The following is a 21,263-nucleotide window of genomic DNA, read 5'->3' on the forward strand; positions in this document are numbered from 1 at the left end:
GCTCAGTGGGCTTACAGTTACACTTTCAGCCTTACACACACGCACGCACGCACACAGAATCCTGCGCCCATCGTCCAGTCATAATAAAAATTTAAATTATCATGGATTGCACACTGACACTCAGTGTCAGACGTCATGCGTCAGACGACAAAACAAATGACTACCGGCATCTAGATCTAGACTAGACTACTCATACACACCTACAACTACAGTCAACTTCGCTTATAACGACACCTGGCGGGGCATCAAACATCAAAAAGGTATCCTTATTCGCGAAGTGTCGTTATACCCGAAGTCTCATTTTTATGTATTACAGTGGGATGGGACTTTGCTCTGGGCATGGAGATTCTGTCGTTATTCGCGAATTGTCGTTATATCCGCAGTCGTTATTAGCGAAGTTGACTGTAGTCTAGACTAAAGACAGCCACAACTGTAGTACAGGAGCATCATGCTGCCTGCTGGGGTGCTCCTTCAGCTCAGCTTGCAGACCCTACATCCACCACTAGAAACCTTTTCCCAATTCATAGGTGATCCAAGTCCACACAACAAGAGACCAACACAGTTACATGCTTCTGTGGGCACCTGCAACGTCTCACAGCAAACTGGAGAACGATACGCATGCAGCACTGAACATGACGATGATCATGACAACAAACACATCATATTATTATTATTGACGGGCAGGATAAACTATGGCAGATGATTCTATAAGATTAAGACAGAATGGCTGGTATCTAGTGGCTGCGAGAATACCTAGTGCTGCAATGAACCACAGCAATGCATATACATGTAAAACAGAGAGGTTACAGGCTGTCCAAGAGAGTGCTCAGTACAGAGAAGCAGATAAGAGAACTGAAAACTTGAGTGTTTTAACTCTGAGTTTCACGCACTACATAAAGCGGTCATCAGAAAACAGTAAGCGGTAAATCTGGATCAGTACTGCTGGTACTGATACACACCAGTCACAGAGTAACTAATAGCTCCATGTGTAATATATATCGAGCAGATCAAAACAATATCAAGCAGTGGCTGAGTGAGCGAGCAGCTGACCAATGCACACCGACTCATTGACAGATATTACTAGTATGCTGCGTAAAGCAGGCACCAGTGTACTTAGAGCGTTCTGCCGGAATGCACAGCATGACTGGAGCGAATGCATTTCAAACGAAGAACAGAAGTAGAGGGAATGAAAAAAAAGGAAAGAAAAAAGGATAAAAAGGGGACTCACACTCAAGACGAAAACAAGTCGGAAGGCCGTTGGTGTGCGCATTGAAAAAGTGAATTTGAAATCAAGGCCATATGGAAAATACCTGGCATAAAACGATTCGGAAATGTAAGCACAAGAAAAGTGCGATCGCGAGCGGTAGAGATTATTGAAAATATTGTACAGAATGTTGCCATGGATATGGATTATGTCAGATCAATAATAGGACAGTGGTGAGGGTGTTGGTATTGGCTGGAATATGGTCTACAGATGCAAAGCTGTGAGAACGAAATGCGCTGGTGGTAAACGTCAAAACACAGTACGTGCACAATCATGATCAGTTCCAGTGTGTGTGTGTGTGTGTCGTGGGGCGGGGGGGGGGGGGGGGGGGAAGGCGAGGGAGATAAGAGAAGCGGTCGAATTGGGAGTGGGAGCAGGGGGGGGGGGGGGGGATGGACCAGAATTCTGTTTAGACAAACGTATTGGAGAAGCGCAGCTTGTTGGACGTGACGTCTTTGTACATCGGATTACGCGATCGGTTTGAGCTCTGTCGGCCTGGCGGAGCTGGTGCCACAGTAACTCCAGTGCTTGATCGCTCGCTGCAGCGCTTCTGGCTCGGGCCACGGCTCAGCTCGTAGATCGGGTTGCTGGAGTCGTTTCCGATGTTGAAGTCCAGCCTTGGAACAGCGGCGGCGTCGGGGGTGGCTGGGAAAACGCCGTCATCCCCGCCGCTCTCACTAGCCAGCTCCCGCTGTGCATGGTCGTCAGCGCCGGTGTTGGTCTTGGACGGCTGATTGTTGTTGTTAAGTAGAACCGACAGGGACAAGTCGGAGGACGTGCGAGCATCTGTGGCGCGCGGCGGACCTGGCTCATCGGCTGCTGAGCATTCGATGGCGCTGTCGCCACTGCTGCGATCCGAAGTCTGCTGTCCAGGAGTTGGCTCAACGGCGCTGATGTCGGCATTGGGGCTCAGAGACGATCGGTTAGTCACCTGCATGCTCACGTCAACAAACACCATCTCACTCTCGGACGGTTCGTCTGGTAGCGGGTGTGATTTCGACCAGTCGCGAGTGGCCACTTTCGGGCCGTGCAGGGACTGAAAGGACTGGCGGCTGCTCAGGGAGTTGAGTCGATTCAGGTCCGGGTGCGTCTCGTGCTCGATGTCCGCCGCATCGCCCAACATCGTCGTACCGCGGTGCGGTGGTGCGTGCCCAGTGGAACCGTGCCGCGACAAGACCGAGCGAGTTTCGCAGAACAGGCTGTCCTCGCTCTCGTGCTGCCCTCGCTGCAAGTGGTCGTGCGGCATCTCGTAGTCGCTGACACGCACGATGCTCGCCGCCCGCGACGATGGGTTGCGATTGTCCTCATTGTCTTGCACACGCACGTGTTCACCGACACCCTTGCTCTTGACCCGCTGCCAATACAGCCACGTCGCTATCAGGACTACGATCATGCAAAACACGACAACGACGAACCCCCAGAGAACGCCAACCGAAACAGGGCTACTGAGGGCCATGTCTGCTCTGCTAGGAAAACGGGCAGTTCACAATTCAACCAATCTGCCAGTGGGAGCTGAGCTGCCTGCAGTACGCAATACGCCTCTGGGCAAGGGAACAATGCAACAACAACAACAACAACAACAACAACAACGTGTTAGGCTGCACACAGCTCGAAGCGAAGGTGCTTGCAGGCTGGACTGGTGTCAGAAATCCTGTATCAAGATCCTGTGTCAATTCCGCGTGTTGCTTCTAGTGCGCACGTCTTTGTGTGCAGTGAATGATGCTGGGATCAGGACTGGGTGAGGATCTGGTACACCTGTACACCAACGTTTTCTTCTTCAGGAAACTAGGTTTTCACTCAAGTGCCAGTGCTTGGAGAGTGCAAGCTGCTGCTACATGCACTCCCAATCAGTCATTCACAGTTAGTTACTAAGTTAGCCAAGAGCCACTCAAACTCTTGTTGTCTTGGGGGGCAGCTGCACAGAACCCTCCCAGGTCACAGAAAACAACGTTGTTTTACTAACTAAAGTCTAAAACCTTGTACTACTACTTCACTCACTTTGACTCAGCGCGTGTACGTGTGGAAGTATGTTGTTTCCAGCTGATTGTCGACAAGCGCGTGGCGCACAGTTGGAAAGATCTTACACACGACTCAGGATGACAAAAGGTACTTGTACAGCAGTGGCAGTGCGTGCGTGCGTGCACACGTGTAGCGCTGTCTTCTGCTCAGCACGAAACCGAGGCCAGGAAGAAGATAATGTTACACTCGGCGAATCCTCTCCGGTGCCGGTGGTGCCCGTAACAAGTAACACTACAGGACGTCCGTTCTCCGACAGCTAGCACACGCTAGTTGAGTGAGAGGCGTTTCGCCGGCCTCGACACACAGTAAGGTCGGCCTGCAGCTAGCGCACAGATTGGTCCAGCGATCCGTGTCGACGACAGCAATGGGCAAGATGGTGTGCTGCACCGATCACCACCTGACAGAGAAAATACTCTTACTTAGTATTCTTCTTCTCCTATCCCAGCTGTCCAGGTCAAAACAAACAACGACTACGTCTGAAACAACACGGAGCTAATTTATTACAACTACCAGTACTGGAGGCAAAGAGCTTTAGTGTTTTCAAAGACACGAAACAGTCCTACTTGTACCGTACAACTACTGTCTTCATGTACATCGCTACTGCCACAGTGCCAGTCACGTAAACTCCTCAAAACACCCACATACCAACAAGGCAGTGATCGAGACGACAATCTTCCAGTAGTGCAGTCCTGCTCTACGAGTAATAGTACTAATACGCGCTGTGCCACCTTGCTGAGCGCAGGCAAGTGATTGCGCGAGCAGTCCACAGCTAGCAGCCACTGTGTCTGTGGGACCGGTGGAAAATGACCAAAGTCAAACAAGTTCGCGACTCGCCACATTCGTGCTGGCTATATCTTAGGTGATGACTCTATCGCAATGGAATCGGGAAGCGCTGCTTGCTGAGATTTTGCAAAGCTCCGCTAGCGCTCACCCTTGCAGCAGGAAAAATGCTTGCGGAGGATAAAACGTATTTTTGTCGTTGATTGACAGTAGACAGCTCTGACAGGCAGTCTAATCCGCCCCTGCGCGAACGCACGCCAAACTACTACTGTACTAGTACTACATGACTACATCATGAACAGACTCAGTGTACGCAGAAATGCACTGACTGACGACGTGACGTGACGTTCCTCTGTCTGTGACTGCACTGGTCATTGGATTTGGAGAACAGGGCATGATGCAGGCCAGGACGCGTGCGCTGCATGGAGGTCTGCACTTGCGGCTGGCGTGCGATGCCGGATCGGACAGGCCAAGTCAGTTCAGACATACCGGTAAATCAAGGTAAATTTACCTGCACAGAAAAGCATGCCCAGAAGATCAGCTCGAGCAGCATTTCGCATTTACCAGAAATGCACTCCAACGAATGGATTATGACAGGGAGTCGAGTAATCAGGTGACCTCTGACACTAGGCTCTGACAATGACGTCTAGATTTGCACTAGTCTTGCTAGCCGCGAGGAGGTGTGTGTGTGTGTGTGTGTGTGTGTGTGTGTGTGTGTGTGTGTGTGTGTGTGTGTGTGTGTGCGTGTGCGACGCGTCGAAAATGAACAGATGATTCTGTCGTCTCGCACGTGTGGTTGCCTTGCCCTTCACTTCAGTGCCATAATGCTTTCTCCTTCTTCTGAACAGCCAGTGCCATATGTTGCTGCCTTCACTGTCGCTACTTCGCTTTCACCATGACTTTGGCCACGGGCAGTTGTTTAGCACAGGCGCTAGGCGAAGCCCAACGCCGCTGTGCGGTGTATCATATCAGTACAATACCATGTAGATCTACCATTCCCGTCCGGGCTATCTGCAGGCTGCAGCATTCATTCGACACTGAGTCTGAGGATGTAAAATGTATGGGGCAAGTGGAGCCAATGTTGGATGAGTTCCTCAGCACGTCAATCAGGTGATGCTGCCTCGAATCCGGCTTAGTAGATCTACTAACGTGAATCATGTGAATGTCAGGGATATGTGCAGGCCGTATCGCGATCGTGCTCTCAGATCATGGCAACACGTGTACAACGAGTTAGTCGACTGCATGCACTGTCCCTGCCCTGCCCGGCCAGTCTACGCCACACAGTTTAACTGTTTACAGTTTGGTACATGACGATTGTATTTGTAGTAAGCTACAGCACTTGCATACTACACATGCAGAGTTTGGATCGGCCAAGTGCCAATGTGGTGGTGTGGTGTATGGCCGGATCGTCGCTACTGCTTCTCGACTGTACAAAATAGTACTAGTAGTAGCTCAGAAAACACTGCATTCTTTTCGTGGACAGAGTGTAGTACAGTATTGTGGTCTATTCCGTTCACACAATTCGAACACACCCAGCGCACACCCCCAGCTGTCGGCTCCGCATGAGTTGAGCTTGGCAAGTGCCGATTGGCTGTGTGGCGACCTGCCTGCAGCAATTTTATACTGTGACTTGTGAGGAGTGAGGAATCAGTTTATCCGGCCACAAAGCCTGCACAAATACACATGAATAATACAGTTCTACTACAAACTCAGTGTAGGAAAAGAGTGTGCTGCTCCCTACATGGGAGCTCGCGGTTTTCCTGCCGACTTGAATTCTCACTTGACTGACTCACGACTACGGACTAGTCGACTGCCATCCAGAGCACACGAGAAGTCCATTGAACCGTCCATTAAACCGTCCACTCGGCACACCTACAACTAGTACAAGAAAGTACCAGTCCCTGCTCAAGACACAGTGTTTCGGGGAATTCACCTCTCATCAGTCACCTCTCTATACAGTGTAGTAAAATAAATGCTAAACACGAATATTGGCAATAGCTGCCTCCTATTGCCTCATGGACTCGTCGAAGTCAGTGTCCATAATGCAATGCGCCTGTGCTAGACTATTGAATCTCATAATCCAAGGCACAAATAATTGTAAATGAATGATATAATTTATACTCAATCTGCGGACGGAACTGTTTCGTCCTTTGTGGACTCATCGGCGCAGCACAGACAAAATGAGGCCGAACCTGGTGGCAATGAAAAATAAATTTTCCAGAACCAAGCTCGAAGGGGACCTTGCCAGAGTGCTCAAACTGCACTGACAAGTAGCGAGTACTTCGAAGTAGATTCTACTACTACTGGCCGGAGACTACGCCATTGGGTTTATAGCACATAAGAATGATGTTATACATGTACGTTTAATTATTACTTACTTACATGTACAAACAAGGCCGGTCTAGGAAGCTCGAGGCACAGTGCTCAATGTACGAATGTACAGAGCTGTATACACACACAACAGAGGCGAAAGGCTGTGTTAGGTGTACTACTTAAAGGGGAAGTCCGGTGAAAAATTTAAATTTCACAGTCCGTAGAGTTCGGGTCGCTGAGTCGAATGGTCTTTGTCCGAGGAGGCTGCGGCTTATGGTTCGTCAGATACGCCCAATCGAACATGTGCGAATTTGAGCGCGCATCACCCAGATCCAGGTGATGACGTCACAGCGTGCAGCCAGGTAGCCACACCATCTAGTTGTGTACAAAAATGGCCATATTCGGAGCGCGTTCGATTGGGGAACCGTTTGTCGCAGCTTCTTCGGACCAAGACCATTCGATTCAGTGTTACAAACACTACGTACCCTGTGATTTTCAGCTCGGTAACCCTGGAGGTTATACCGTATTATAGCCGTTTCCGAGTTGGACTTTTCCGTCAGCCTCTACCGTCTACGCGCTCTGCGCTGCGTGCACTGGTGCATGCAGTGCGTGCAGTGTGTTATCTAGCTGTAGTGCGGTCAACAAACTCATCACAGACGGAACTACTCCCGCACTGCCGTGCTGGGGTAGTATATACAAGACTCGAGTCACAACTGACACAAGACTCAGAAAACTAGTCAACACACGGACTTGTCATGTACTACACTCGTATCAGTCGTATTGTTCAGTCATGTAGTCAGAGAACGTGCGTTTCTCCTTGCCGGTGCCGGTGGTTGTGCTTTGAGAAAGAAAATTTTAGTTTTCCGCACCCGCCTCATTATTTTATGTTACAGCGATGAGTGCACAACCGTGACAAGTGACAAAACAGCGAACAGCTCCCGGACCTAGAACTTTCAGATTCCATAGCGTTGCGAGCGAAGAGTCGTGCCCGTGGTTCAAAGAGCCTGCACTGTTCTCCAATTGAGTAGTCCGAAATATTCCAAGTTCGCACCAAAACATCACCATGTGGCAGGCTACTGGAGTCTAAGCGAATCTAATCGGTATGGAACAACATTTAGAGCACTCGCATCACTCTTCTCCATTTTGGCGACCCTGCTCTCCAGCGATCTGATCAGCCTCGTCTGCAATAGCTGCTGCTTCTTCATCAGTCGGAAACTCAGTAGCGCTCACTCTTGACCGGCCCGCGTGGCCATTTCTTCAGCTGCCGAGGTTCTCAGCCCCAGACCGAACTCATGAAGGTCAGCCATGGCTGCATCCTCACTCTCACAAGGAGTTACAGGTCTTCGGGGTCGCTTGCACCAAACTATCAGTCGCCAAATCATTTGAAATAGCACTGACACTATTGCTTTCACGCACTCCTTTTGACCTAGCTGCACGCTATGACGTTGCAGAGGGTGTGGCGCGGCCGCATGACGTCATGGCGCAGCCCCCGAAACTCAGTTTTTCAAACGGAAATATCTCGAGAACGCTTTGTCGGAGACACGTGGGACCAACACCATTCGACTCAGCGCCCGAAACTCTACCGACCCTGAAATTTAAATTTTTCACCGGACTTCCCCTTTAAAGTTTCACGCATCGGAGCGATCATCAGACAGCATCATTCACAGTATTGGGTTATAGTAATGCATGTACCATGTACATGTACATGTACATGGACGTGTACATGGACGTGGACGTGTACTCACGGTGTAGATCTACACGTGGACAACGTCCATATTAGTATTACAGTGCGCGGGCGCACACGCACACACACGCACGCGCACACACCCTCTCTCCTCCTCTCTCCTAATCGATCCTGCCTGCCCATCGCTGAAGCGATGATAGCGAACATTTCAAACACAACTTGCTGTGTGATCAGTGATCACACGTACACGCACACACACTCGCGGTCAATCAATCACGACGAAAAGGAATGAACGAGTGCCACGCAGTAGGACATCATCCCCGAACGTCTTGGAATGTGATGGCTGCACGTGCTGATGCCTCCGCTCAAAGTCTTGTGGAGCTTTTGAACAATGCGTACACACGCGTAGTAGAGGCAGTCGAACCTACACAAACTCAGAAGACAATGCCTGACATAGTCATTCTCTGAACACTGGCCCGCCTTGGCGCATGAATAGACGGTCAATCAATCAAGACGAAAAGAAAAGAATGAATGCCACACAGCCACATGTAGTTGAACACCATTCATGAACGTCTTGGAATATTTTGGCTGACCGTGCTGTTTAATGTGTTCTTATGTCTCCGCTCAAAACTTCAAGGTCATGTGGAGCGTTTGAACAATGTGCAGTATACGCACTCAAACATGTACAAAGTCTACAACACAGTGCCCCACATTCCCTCCACTCTGGGCCTCTGGTCCGCCTAGCCTAGCTTATGCCATGGTCTGTTCTATAGTTCTGACAAAACATGACTTGTACTTGTAGTAAGCATTGCCTCTCTTCGTCCGGGTCGACCGGAATAATTGCTGACACAGGCATTCAGCCGTGGTCACTTACATGTAGTAAGGATCATTGAATGGGAGATTCAAGCTGCAACCCAAATCCAAAGTGTTAAACAATGTAGATCCTGATTCTTACCTGCACCTGCCAGTGCCACCAAATCAGCCCAGCTTTTGTACCAGGAATGGCAGTATAGTGCATTAAATTTGTATTGCATTTCCATTCATCGTGCCTTTTTTTCCTGTCATAGGACACTTCCTTCCAGTAATGGCGGCATTCACTAGTGTTCTGCTCTGGACCAGATGGTACGCCAAGTCACGACCTTGACACGTTGCCACAGCATACCACCAGCGAAGGGACACTGCAATATTTTGCAAATCTTCACGCCTCACGGGCGCATTATGCTTCCCCTAGGGAATAAGCTCTCAACATATTAATCTTGATACTTGTGTCCCGGTTTTGCTCAGTCGGCAGAGCACGAGGGTACAGTAATGGATAATGGTTATCATACAGAATTGCACACTTATTCACAGAGAGAGAGAAAGAGTTCTCAGGTAATACACTGTAGTCTAGCATGAACCTAATCCGTAGGAAACTGGTTTGCGGAGAGCTGGTCTTAATCGGCAAGAAACTAATCTGTAGGAAACTAAGAATACAGCAGCTTTTATAGCGAAGGTAGAGAACTAAGGTTGGTAAGACAAGGATTACGAAATCATCCTTCTACAAGTTCTAGAATAGTGGAGAGGGTAAACCTAGATCATCATTGCTATATATGTAGATGAAGTGAGCATTGCGTAACATTAACATAATGACTAAGCGAGGTATTCTAGAAGGTGAGATATCTATTATTATGCAATTTAGTCAGCAACATTACTCATCAGGCATATGACGTGGAAGGTATGGATGGAACAGTCCGGAATCAACGACGTGATTGACTAACTAAAAGGAAGTGGTAGACGTACGAGTTCTAGAAGTGCTGACAACAAGGTTACAAGCATGGGAGATCTAATTATAGCTTATGACGAGGCTTACGTTTACGTGCATGTACTACAGTACTAGTAGTCGCAATCAAGTCATGTGCATGTACATGTACATGTCATAATGTTTGCATTTCTACCCTAACACTTGTTTTTTTCTGTTTTGTTTGTCTTGCTATTGTACAGTAAACCCGGACAGTGCATTGTGGACTGAGCTGCGCCGACCCATGCCTCATCATCAGTTGGTATCCAGAATCTCTACGGTAATGATCACTCAAAGCAGTGCAGTGTGTGAAACGTGACATAAATACATGTACTTGGAAGTAACTAGAGAATTCGTCGGAGGGAAACATATCAGCACACGAAGAGACGAAGCTGGTTGTAAATATGATAAGGCCTTTCGTACCATTACTCTTCAAAATCAGTACATGGTGATAATGTGACGAAGCACAACGATGTCAATTTATACAGCATATTGGCGGAAAAATTGTGATGAAACGAACACAGGCTGAATGATAGTGTGAGTTGCGCCAAAGAGGACACGCACTATAACAGGAAGGTGGGAAGTCAAAATAGCACTAGCTTCCTAACAAACTCCTTCTGTCTACACAGCTCAGGCTGTAGCTTGGCAATGTAAGCAGCCTCTAGCACATCTAGGTGACAATTTTTCCGCCAATATGCTGAATAAATTGACATCGTTGTGCTTCGTCACATTATCACCATGTACTGATTTTGAAGAGTAATGGTACGAAATCAGATTTACAACTAGCTTCGTCTCCTCGTGTGCTGGTACTTCGCTCCTGCTCTTGTAGTAGTTGAGCACTCTCATGTGGGGGTAGTACAGTGCCTTTGCTGTTTGCGTCACGCAGACTTGGCAGAGCTCACTGACTTGTCAGTTTGAGCACTCTGTCTCTGACAAGGTTCGGGCCTGGTTGGTGGCATATCACCCAAACATTTCATATGCCATTCACCGTAACTTTGGTGTCTCTCAATGGATTTGAGTGAACTTTGCACCACACACTCCTGCCACTATGCTGGCCCTCTGGACATGATTATAAAAGTTCTTGCGCCTCACTGACAGGCTTTACAGGCCGGAAAAACTCAAAATTCCGGCATAGTGCCACGGTGTGCGAGCCACCCGGGAGCCCAAAAAATACATTTACAATTGTTTACACATTTTCTTGCCCATTCTGTCCGTGCGCGGGATCCAAACCTAACAAAAGTCCAGAAGCAGCCATGAGTGGTGGGATAGGGCCCCTTAATTAACGTGGCCCTGGAATCTGTCACAACGGCAGAAGTGGGTATTCTCTCACAGACTCCCACAGACCAAAGTCAATTTTTGAACTTTTTTAGGTTTAGGGTGTGCTACGAGGTCGTACCTTTGATACAACATCCATAACTAGTGCTGGGACCTCCACAGCAAGCCATTTCCACAGCGCTGCACACCAAATCCAGGATACCTTCAATAATCGGCAAAGACTACCACTCACGTTCCACTACTGCCTAGTGCTGAATCCTACCTGACTTCTTGACACGACTCAAACTTGCCGAAGTCACTAAATCAACGTCAACTACAATAATCAAGCCACATACATGTACATGTATCTGCAACGTCACGAGGGTGCTGGCAAAAGTCCTGCTGCACGGCGGCGGGCGAAGCCCGCCTCCGTGCAGCCCAATACATGGCTAAAACGTAATTTTTTGGACTTGGAGCAAAATTCTGCACACTTTCGCGTGTTTCCATGATACGCAAGTTGCGCACGGTCTGCTCAGACTCAAATACAGTGCTGCCAAAAAATGACAGCGTGCAACAAAAAATCTTTCCTTGCAAGGGCACATTTTCGGCCATAACTCTTGAACGGCTGGTCAGATCGAGACAAGATTTTCAGAGATTTTGCAGCTATTCATGCTCTTTCAACCGATGTAGCACTCGACATGAATTTACAAATTCGATTTTTAGGGAATTTTTGGGTGACATGCCATGTTAAATCTGGCTTTGGAAAATTTTATTTTTCATTGCTATCAGGTTCGGCCTCAGTTTCTCTGTGCTGCGCTGATGAGTCCACAAAGGGTCGACGAAACAGTTCTGTTCGCAGATTGTGTATGTCATGTATATGTACATGCATCAGCCACACCAACCTCATTCTGGACACTAGTCCAGTATCCAATATATCCATACATCCAGAATGATAATGAGGAGCCTGCCATTCGAGTATAATGAAATTAGGAGCTCAGCTAGCTAGTACTAGAATTGCGGAGAGCTAACAACCTGAGTGTCAACAATGAGACAACAGTGAATGCACAATTACAATGCACTCGAGTCCGTAAGTAGCAGCAATCAGGCATTCGTCAGGCACTCTTGATTCGAAGATATTCATGCTGTGCCGCTTACACGTAAATACCCTCAGCACTTTAAAACAAGTTCATTGTACTTGTGAGGTGTTGTAGGTGAAGCTTGAAAGGTGTAGACCGTGGTTAAAGACTGCTGCAGTGCTGGATCAGAAGTAACACTAATCGGATTATTGCTGATAAAATCTCGTTAGGCAATTAGCTTGCCACAGTGCTCCACAATCCAGTCGTGTTGGTCACTGGATAGTGGCTGGTAGTCTTGGGGATGACCCATGATCCGGACAGATCCTCTGCTGTTCCGTTGCCAGCCCCCCCCCCCCCCCCCCCACCATTGCCCCACCTAAACATTGTTGTTTTAGAATACAATATTGTAGGTGCGGGACTAATTCCTTAGTGTGGATACAAGTGACAGGCACACGCTAACACAGTGTTCGACTACCGCAATAGTCTTGTTGTCTACGATGCATACCTTGTACATATAGAACAACTTTGAAAGTTGGACTTACATGTATTTTGTCTTCACAGGAGTACAACACTTTCGAATGGAGACCAAATTCCAATACTCACGTGTGCATGCCACTCAGGCACGGATTATTGTGCTACATACAATGCATGCCTGGTTAGGAACTCAAGAATGTTTATTCTAATTTGAGCACAATCATGTATTCTACGAATTGGCAAATCACACAAGGTGACAAGGGTCCGTAGAAACATCATGATCAAGGAAGTTGAAATTATAATCAACAGAGAAAAATACCGATAAACCGGTACTACCTGGTTATGGGTGCCCTTAGGACAAAACAAAGAGTTCACTATAATTATAAAACATGGCCGACATGCAGAACTGGTGTTTGCCTTTTGGGAACTGGGCACTGGAGCACAGAGAGTTACTTCATGCACATGTATTATGTACAGTGGAGAGATTGGACCGAAGCTGGAAGCACTCGTTAATGTCTACATGTACATTGTACATGGTAGATGCTTGTGACAGCCCATATTCAGATATTGGTGCTAACAAAGTAAGTTGATGTTATCCGTCAGTAGCGCTATTACCATGATTACCCATTTGTTATGTAGATTAATGTTTATCCGTCCTCTGTTTGGCAGATTGAAGTGGGGATCGTTCGTGCTTATCTCGCAAGCGGTCTTTGCAGGCACTTGTACTGGCGTCAGATTGATATCCTCACCTCCAACAGTTGCAGCAGTACAAGTACCTGCAAACGACTTCCAACTCTACTATCAATCGTTACGTGACCAAGTAGTCAGTACCTCAACGCACATACTACAAGTAATTGGAAACGGGTTTATTCACAAAGCCAATAACGTGAAACCATGAAGTGTACATGAAAAGCAAAACGACAACTCATTAATTCAGCATTAAATTATTATGTAGAGCACTCAATTGAGGTGTAAGATTGAACACAGACGCTTGACAAGAAACCAAGTGATACTACTACTGAAGTACTAGTAGTTGGTAATAGCGTTGAACGGAATGGCCATACCATGCCACAAACACATACCCAGTATCGAATCGTGCACCACTTGACCACTGGTCCATCACACAAGAGCGCGTTCCCTCTCCATGGAATATTCCTCTTCTAGCAACTAAGTACTGTGCATGACATACTGTACTGGCACTAGACGAAAGCCGCGAGTGGATTTCTTGCCGTTTATCAGGCCACAAGGTGCGCAAGCATCGCTGCACCCATATACCTGTAATTATGAATAACATGGAAAACCCAACACTATCACAAACACAAGTGGTCAATTTGCTGCAAAATTGCAAATAATTATTAATCCGCACAATCTCCTGAGATTGAGTTATAATTATGTTCATGTACAGTGTACCTGAAATACGCGGGGTGGCTGGCATAGTACAATAACCTTTACTCATACTAAGTCTTCTAATGGCGTTTACCTCGAATGGCTCTTCACATTTTCTGTATCGCATGCTGCAAATGATCTGTGGGACACTACTGTGGTGGTGTGACAAGCATTGAGATTGAGATCGTACGCATTTGCAGCAAACAGACCACTTGCGCTGATGAAGGTGTAGAATTTCCAGGGTTAACTAACTAATAAACACGTCAGCCACATGCAAAGGGTTAAACTACACAGCAGTGACGTTTGAACCAGTAGGAGGGGTAACCGTAAGTAGCAGAGTTCAGCCTGTGCATACAATCATGTACAATGTAGTTGACTTAGTTCAACCTGCACCACTTGCGCTCTCTGCCTCTGGATCTGGATGACCTCATTCATATCAGGAACATGTTAAATTAACACTCATTCAAGTAATTAGTTATTGTACTTGTACATGTAGATATTGAGAATGTACTCCTTCCATACAGCTGCTCTAGCCTTTCAGTATTGTATTGTATTGTATTGAAAAAGAAGAGGTTGGTGCGACTTCGGCGATAGTATGGGGAAGAGTGTGTTGCTCCCTACATGGGAGCTCGCGGTTTTCCTGCCGACTTGAATTCTCACTTGACTGACTCACGACTGCCATCCAGAGCACACGAGAAGTCCATCGAACCGTCCACTCGGCAAACCTGCAAGAAAGCACCACTCCTTGCTCAATACACAGCGTTTCGGGGAATTCACCCCTCATCAGTTGAGCTTGAGTAGGCTGAGGAAGTCTGAGTGAAGAGCACCACTTATATAGTGCTGTCCGTGTATTGTATTATATTCTATTTACTTTGCTCAGTAAGTATCAAAAGGGCTGAAGACTGGAGTACTGTATAGCAGGAAATTTTCGGACGGAATTTATTTTCGTACGATTTCGTACACTGCCTCTTTTGTACTAAAATTAATTCCGTACTAAAATTTGTTCGTGTGAAGTTATGTACACTATACATGCATACCGCATGAGAACATGTGCATTTAGCATGTAGCACTGTACGAAAATAAAATCCGTACGAAAGGTCGAAATTCGGCTTTGTCCGAAAATATTTCCGTCCGAAAATTTCCTGCTATACAGTATTCGCCCTGGTACACTTTAACGTTAGGGTGCATTGCCTACTATTGACTCCGGTTCTTTTCAGTTCTTGTCCGCTTTAATAGTAAGTTCGCGATGTCAATGCACTTTGTAGCGTTTTGACAAAACGCCTGTGGCTGTCTACATGTATCTACATGTACATGTACATGTAGATGACTGATTGTACAATGTAGATCTGTCACTGGTGTCCAATTAAATTATTTTCTTTGGAGAGTTGATTGACCGGCACAGGGCTAGGCCTTGACGGATTATGCTAATATTTTCGTGAAATTATGCGTTTCGCATTGCTGAATAAATTGCAGAATTATGCTATTTTTATGCTAAAAATTATCATATTATGCCGCATTATGCTCACATATGCTGCTAATGTATATGATGGTTCTGCGCAAAATAACAGGGGAATGTTTTTGTAGAGGGCGTTCAACGGGGTCAATGCACCGTCCGACCTAATAATAATAATAACTTTATTAGGATGACCTAGCTACGACCGTCACTGATTGTAGTGGACTGGACATGTTATCAAGGGAGTCGTAAACCTATGACTTCCTGGTGTATCTACCTGTACTTGTACTTGTAGAGCATGTACAACTGTATGGAATTTGATGCGAACAGGCGGATTATTCCAATTTATGCGATTCGTATGCAATTTGCCTCGAATTATGCGATTATTCGATTTTGGTAGGAATTATGCGAAATATTATGCTAGCATAATCCGTCAAGGCCTACACAGGGCCGACTCTGGATGTACTATTATTTTCATAGTATACTGTAGTAATGTACAGCGTACTGCTCAATGAAATCCAACCCAGTGTCTCAAGCACGCGCCGGGAGTTGCGCAGTCGTCTAGAGTCAACTCTAGACCTGCGAACACTGGCCCTGGTAGTGGTAGCTGGGCTGCGAAAAGGTACACCGCGCCAACTACAGTCATGCACAGTAGTTACTTGACTCTCGCGACTGGCTTTCATTTAGCAGCTCTGAACTGTACTGATGCCACATACATGTACAATGTACATTTAGTATCAGGGAGTAGTAAAATACAGTATTTTACTACTCCCTGATTAGTATACTGTCATTAGTGACAGCTCGTTACTACGACATTAGGACTCCTATTAGGAGTACTGTCCTTCAAACACTGCCCCCCCCCCCCTCCCCACCTTGCCAAAATCATACCTCTTGTGATCACATCCCCGTGAGAGATTTTGTTTTCTTTCATACGTTCGCTCTTTTTAACTCACCGGTCTGGTACAGTGGTAGAGTCTCTATGCTATGACTTATGCATTTCCCCTCCTACCCTTCCATGCTCATCTCCAACCTGTAATAGTCCAACACATGTACTAATAATGTAATTTGAAACTCGGGTATTGAGCCAATAATAAAAGTAGAAAGGAAAAGGGACATAATTATGGAAACGAGTTAAGGGTAACTCTCCACCACTGTAACTAGATACTACATTGCATACAGTCAGAAAGTGCAACAAATAGGCACAAAACTGACAGAGTACTGAGACATTCGACGTCCTGACACCTTGCTTCAACACATCTCCGTAGCGCTAATCCACACCCTTCTTCTTTGTTCCGTTGGGACTGTAGCTTGTGCTCATTTTCGTTGCGCTTACCTTCCACTCTTTGGTCTCTCCATAACCTTGAACCTTCCGAGTTGGAAGGATTATGTCCTTTTGCCTTTCTACATGAATAATATGTACTTCGAGTAACACCAAGAGTACATACTTGTAAACCCCAAGCGGTTATGTACCCTTGGTATTAAATTAAACACTAATAATGCAACTAGCCATGCATGGCAGGCGATTGACGCTTAGCAAACTGGGAACAGACACCACGAACAATGGCACCAACCGGCCATGTACCAGGCAACGTCCCCACCCCTCTGTTCTGTGAAACGTTTTTGGGAAGCTGAACACGCTATCGCCAACCTTTTGAATAACGATCATCGTTCGTGCAAGAGAAAAGTGTCGATATTCGCGCGACTTGGCTACAAAATCCACGTGTCGCCGGATACTGAAGTGGATAACGGAGAGCGGTGGTGGAGCTCAGCCGGCCAGAGGTCTCGGGTTGTCGTTAATCGTTAGGTTGACGGTGGTCCTCTCAGTGTTTCAGTCACTGGGTCTGAAGATTGGGTCGTTATTCGCGAGTTCTTGTTGCCCTGAGTGAAATTGTGTTACTAAAACTGAATGTGTGCCATGCAAGTAGCGGGCAGGCTTGGATGATCATTCCGCCGGCTTTATTTGTGTACCGTCGTCATTCGAACGGCGAAACCCAATTTCTGCGGCGAAATTCCATCCTGTTCGTTGCTTCTACCCGATAGAACAATACTTTCAACATGAAAGATTCTGTGTCGGCACCTCAAACACAACAATGTGTTTTGCCATCACATGATGTACAATGTATGAAGCTGCAGGAAGCCCCACCACTGTTACTAAATCACATGATGCGATGACAAAACTCGTGTGCCATGAAGAGTCTACCGGTATTCGTACATGTACACTGTGTGCAAGCTCATGTACATGTAAATGTTGTACAATGTACATGTACATGTATGGCCAGTTTGTGTTCGTGTTTTCCTTTCTCATTGCTTTTACACGCTGTTGTTGTACTTGATGGTCTATGTTTTATTGTATTTTTGAACCTCACACTCGACACCGCATTGCGCTCTTCGGCAGACCAGAACACATGATCACTTCAGCAACCGTTCAAACGCAGGTTGTTGTTGTTGTTGTTGTTGTTTGTTGTTGTTGTTGTTGTTGTTGTTGTTGTTGTTGTTGTTGTTGTTGTTGTTGTTGTTTGTTGTTGTTGTTTGTTGTTGTTGTTGTTGTTGTTGTTGTTGTTGTTGTTGTTGTTGTTGTTGTTGTTGTTGTTGTTGTTGTTGTTGTTGTTGTTGTTGTTGTTGTTGTTGTTGTTGTTGTTGTTGTTGTTGTTGTTGTTGTTGTTGTTGTTGTTGTTGTTGTTGTTGTTGTTGTTGTTGTTGTTGTTGTTGTTGTTGTTGTTGTTGTTGTTGTTGTTGTTGTTGTTGTTGTTGTTGTTGTTGTTGTTGTTGTTGTTGTTGTTGTTGTTGTTGTTGTTGTTGTTGTTGTTGTTGTTGTTGTTGTTGTTGTTGTTGTTGTTGTTGTTGTTGTTGTTGTTGTTGTTGTTGTTGTTGTTGTTGTTGTTGTTGTTGTTGTTGTTGTTGTTGTTGTTGTTGTTGTTGTTGTTGTTGTTGTTGTTGTTGTTGTTGTTGTTGTTGTTGTTGTTGTTGTTGTTGTTGTTGTTGTTGTTGTTGTTGTTGTTGTTGTTGTTGTTGTTGTTGTTGTTGTTGTTGTTGTTGTTGTTGTTGTTGTTGTTGTTGTTGTTGTTGTTGTTGTTGTTGTTGTTGTTGTTGTTGTTGTTGTTGTTGTTGTTGTTGTTGTTGTTGTTGTTGTTGTTGTTGTTGTTGTTGTTGTTGTTGTTGTTGTTGTTGTTGTTGTTGTTGTTGTTGTTGTTGTTGTTGTTGTTGTTGTTGTTGTTGTTGTTGTTGTTGTTGTTGTTGTTGTTGTTGTTGTTGTTGTTGTTGTTGTTGTTGTTGTTGTTGTTGTTGTTGTTGTTGTTGTTGTTGTTGTTGTTGTTGTTGTTGTTGTTGTTGTTGTTGTTGTTGTTGTTGTTGTTGTTGTTGTTGTTGTTGTTGTTGTTGTTGTTGTTGTTGTTGTTGTTGTTGTTGTTGTTGTTGTTGTTGTTGTTGTTGTTGTTGTTGTTGTTGTTGTTGTTGTTGTTGTTGTTGTTGTTGTTGTTGTTGTTGTTGTTGTTGTTGTTGTTGTTGTTGTTGTTGTTGTTGTTGTTGTTGTTGTTGTTTTTTTTTTGAATTCTTTTATTCTCACGATGGCCTGTGGCCAATAAGAGAAAAATAATTACAGGCACGGGGATCAGATACAGAGAGATCAAAGTTTAGCTGCTTGCTGAGGCAGTAGCGATGGTAATACTAATTGGGAGTTAATCACGTAGGCTGGGCGCAATGGAGCTATAGATGTGCTGAGCAATGTGAGCAAGTACATACGGAAGAGATGACAAGTGGTAGGATGTTTGCTTTGAAATCTCGTCTGGGGTTGATTTGCCGGATGCTTGGTGGGATGCTATTAAAGAGATCAAGAGAAGCATAGATGGGGGAGTCTCTTAGCCGGTTTGTACGTGTTGTGGGTAGCTCAAAGGTTCGGGGGAACCTGAGCGTGCGAATGGGTTGTATTCGGGGTAGGTGAATTGCAAGAAGGTGTGGTGGTGCATATCTATGATGCAGGCTGTGTGCAAGAAGGATATGGGAGAGGGTACGGCGGCTGCTGAGTGATGGCCATTTGAGTCGGTGCAGCAGCACGGAGTGGGTTCTGTGTTCAAAGAGGGGGAGATGCAAACAGAGGCGAGCAGCGCGCCGTTGGATGCGCTCAAGCCGGTCGTTCAGGGTTGCGGGGAGGGGTGAGAGGACAGTGCAAGCATACTCAAGAATAGGGCGAATGTAGGTTAGATAGATGGAGGAGAGAGCAGAAGTGTTTAAGGAATTGCGTAGTCGCAGGAGAAGGAACATCTTCCTGGTCGCTTTAGTGATGATGTAGTCAACATGCGAGTTCCAGCATAGATTCTGCTGTATGAGGAGGCCAAGGTGGCGATGCCTTGAGGCCACAGTGAGGTTGGTATCGTTAAGTGTGATTGATGGTGGTCTGGGAGGTGGCCGGTTGGTGTGGTGAAAGTGGATGACAGTGGTCTTACTTTCGTTGACCAGGAGATGCCAATCCTTCAGCCACTGTGCCGCGGTTGTCACAGCTGACTGGAGGTGCTCTTCTGCGGCTAGAAAATTCTCGTGAGCGGCAATGATGGCAGTGTCGTCGGCAAACTGGCTGCACTCAGTGTTGGCATTTATGCAGGCGGTTGGCAGATCAACTGTGTAGGCCGTGAACAAAAGCGGCCCCAAGACAGAGCCTTGGGGGACCCCCGCTGGAATGTTTAGCCATGTTGATTTGCTGCTCTCCACTTGCACACGTTGTCGTCTATTGGTGAGATAGGAGGCAAGCCACTGGAGGCATTTGCCATCGAGTCCGAGGTGGGCCAATTTTGCAAGCAGTCCTTGGTGCCACACCCGGTCAAACGCCTTAGAGAGGTCGAAGAAGCAAGCAATTACTGTTTGCCCGGCGTCTCTTTTCTCGGTTGTTGTTGTTGTTGTTGTTGTTGTTGTTGTTGTTGTTGTTGTTGTTGTTGTTGTTGTTGTTAGTAGTAGTAGTAGTAGATTTTATTATTTTACTAGGGGAGTCCCAACAGGCGTTGCCTTTTTACTGGGAACCCTAGGTGAATTTTTACCATGTTTACATACAGAGTAAGAGACGGGGCCTGACGGCAGTCAGTGGGAAGAGCATTCCATCTGTCTACCGCCAGGAAAATTGTTGTTGTTGTTGTTGTTGTTGTTGTTGTTGTTGTTGTTGTTGTTGTTGTTGTTGTTGTTGTTGTTGTTGTTGTTGTTGTTGTTGTTGTTGTTGTTGTTGTTGTTGTTGTTGTTGTTGTTGTTGTTGTTGTTGTTGTTGTTGTTGGTGGTGGTGGTGGTGGTGGTGGTGGTGGTGTTGTTGTTGTTGTTGTTGTTGTTGTTGTTGTTGTTGTTGTTGTTGTTGTTGTTGTTGTTGTTGTTGTTGTTGTTGTTGTTGTTGTTGTCGTTGTTGTTGTTGTTGACTTTATCTTTCTTTGCTCATAGATAGCCATTGGCGGACTATGCTCGGCCAATCGTCAAATTATGCTTTTGATTATGCCACAATTATGCCAACAAATATGCTGAATTATGCTGAATTATGCTCGGTTCCACTATGTATTCACGCTGTACATAGAGGATTGAGAAACCACGCATGCACACACGGCCATGCCCTTATAGGCGATTCACACGACAGGCAAATCCACGTTTACAGGAAAGTCACCATGGAGATATTCCTGCGGGTGACCAAAATTTGCCCGCGGGAATCAAAAGTGTCCATGGCCTTTTTGCCCGCGGATGCACTCATCTGCGGGCACTTTTACAGTTATGAGCAGGGAGTAGTACAATATGGTATTGTACTACTCCCTGGTTATGAGGCT

The 21,263-nt window shown here is 46.2% G+C and overlaps 1 protein-coding gene across 1 annotated transcript; it reads right to left on the reverse strand.

Moving 5' to 3' along the window:
• Positions 1-635: 635 nt before the first annotated feature.
• On the reverse strand, positions 636-4,228 carry LOC135828917 (uncharacterized). The gene is made up of 2 exons (XM_065341350.1): positions 3,263-4,228; positions 636-2,805 (listed from the first exon to the last, which is right to left on the reverse strand). Exon 2 carries the CDS (start codon positions 2,718-2,720, stop codon positions 1,674-1,676), a length of 1,047 nt encoding a protein of 348 aa, XP_065197422.1. The 5' UTR covers positions 2,721-2,805; positions 3,263-4,228; the 3' UTR covers positions 636-1,673.
• Positions 4,229-21,263: the final 17,035 nt, after the last annotated feature.

This window comes from Sycon ciliatum, chromosome 12 (genome assembly GCF_964019385.1).
Source record: "Sycon ciliatum chromosome 12, ocSycCili1.1, whole genome shotgun sequence".
NCBI lineage: Eukaryota > Metazoa > Porifera > Calcarea > Leucosolenida > Sycettidae > Sycon > Sycon ciliatum.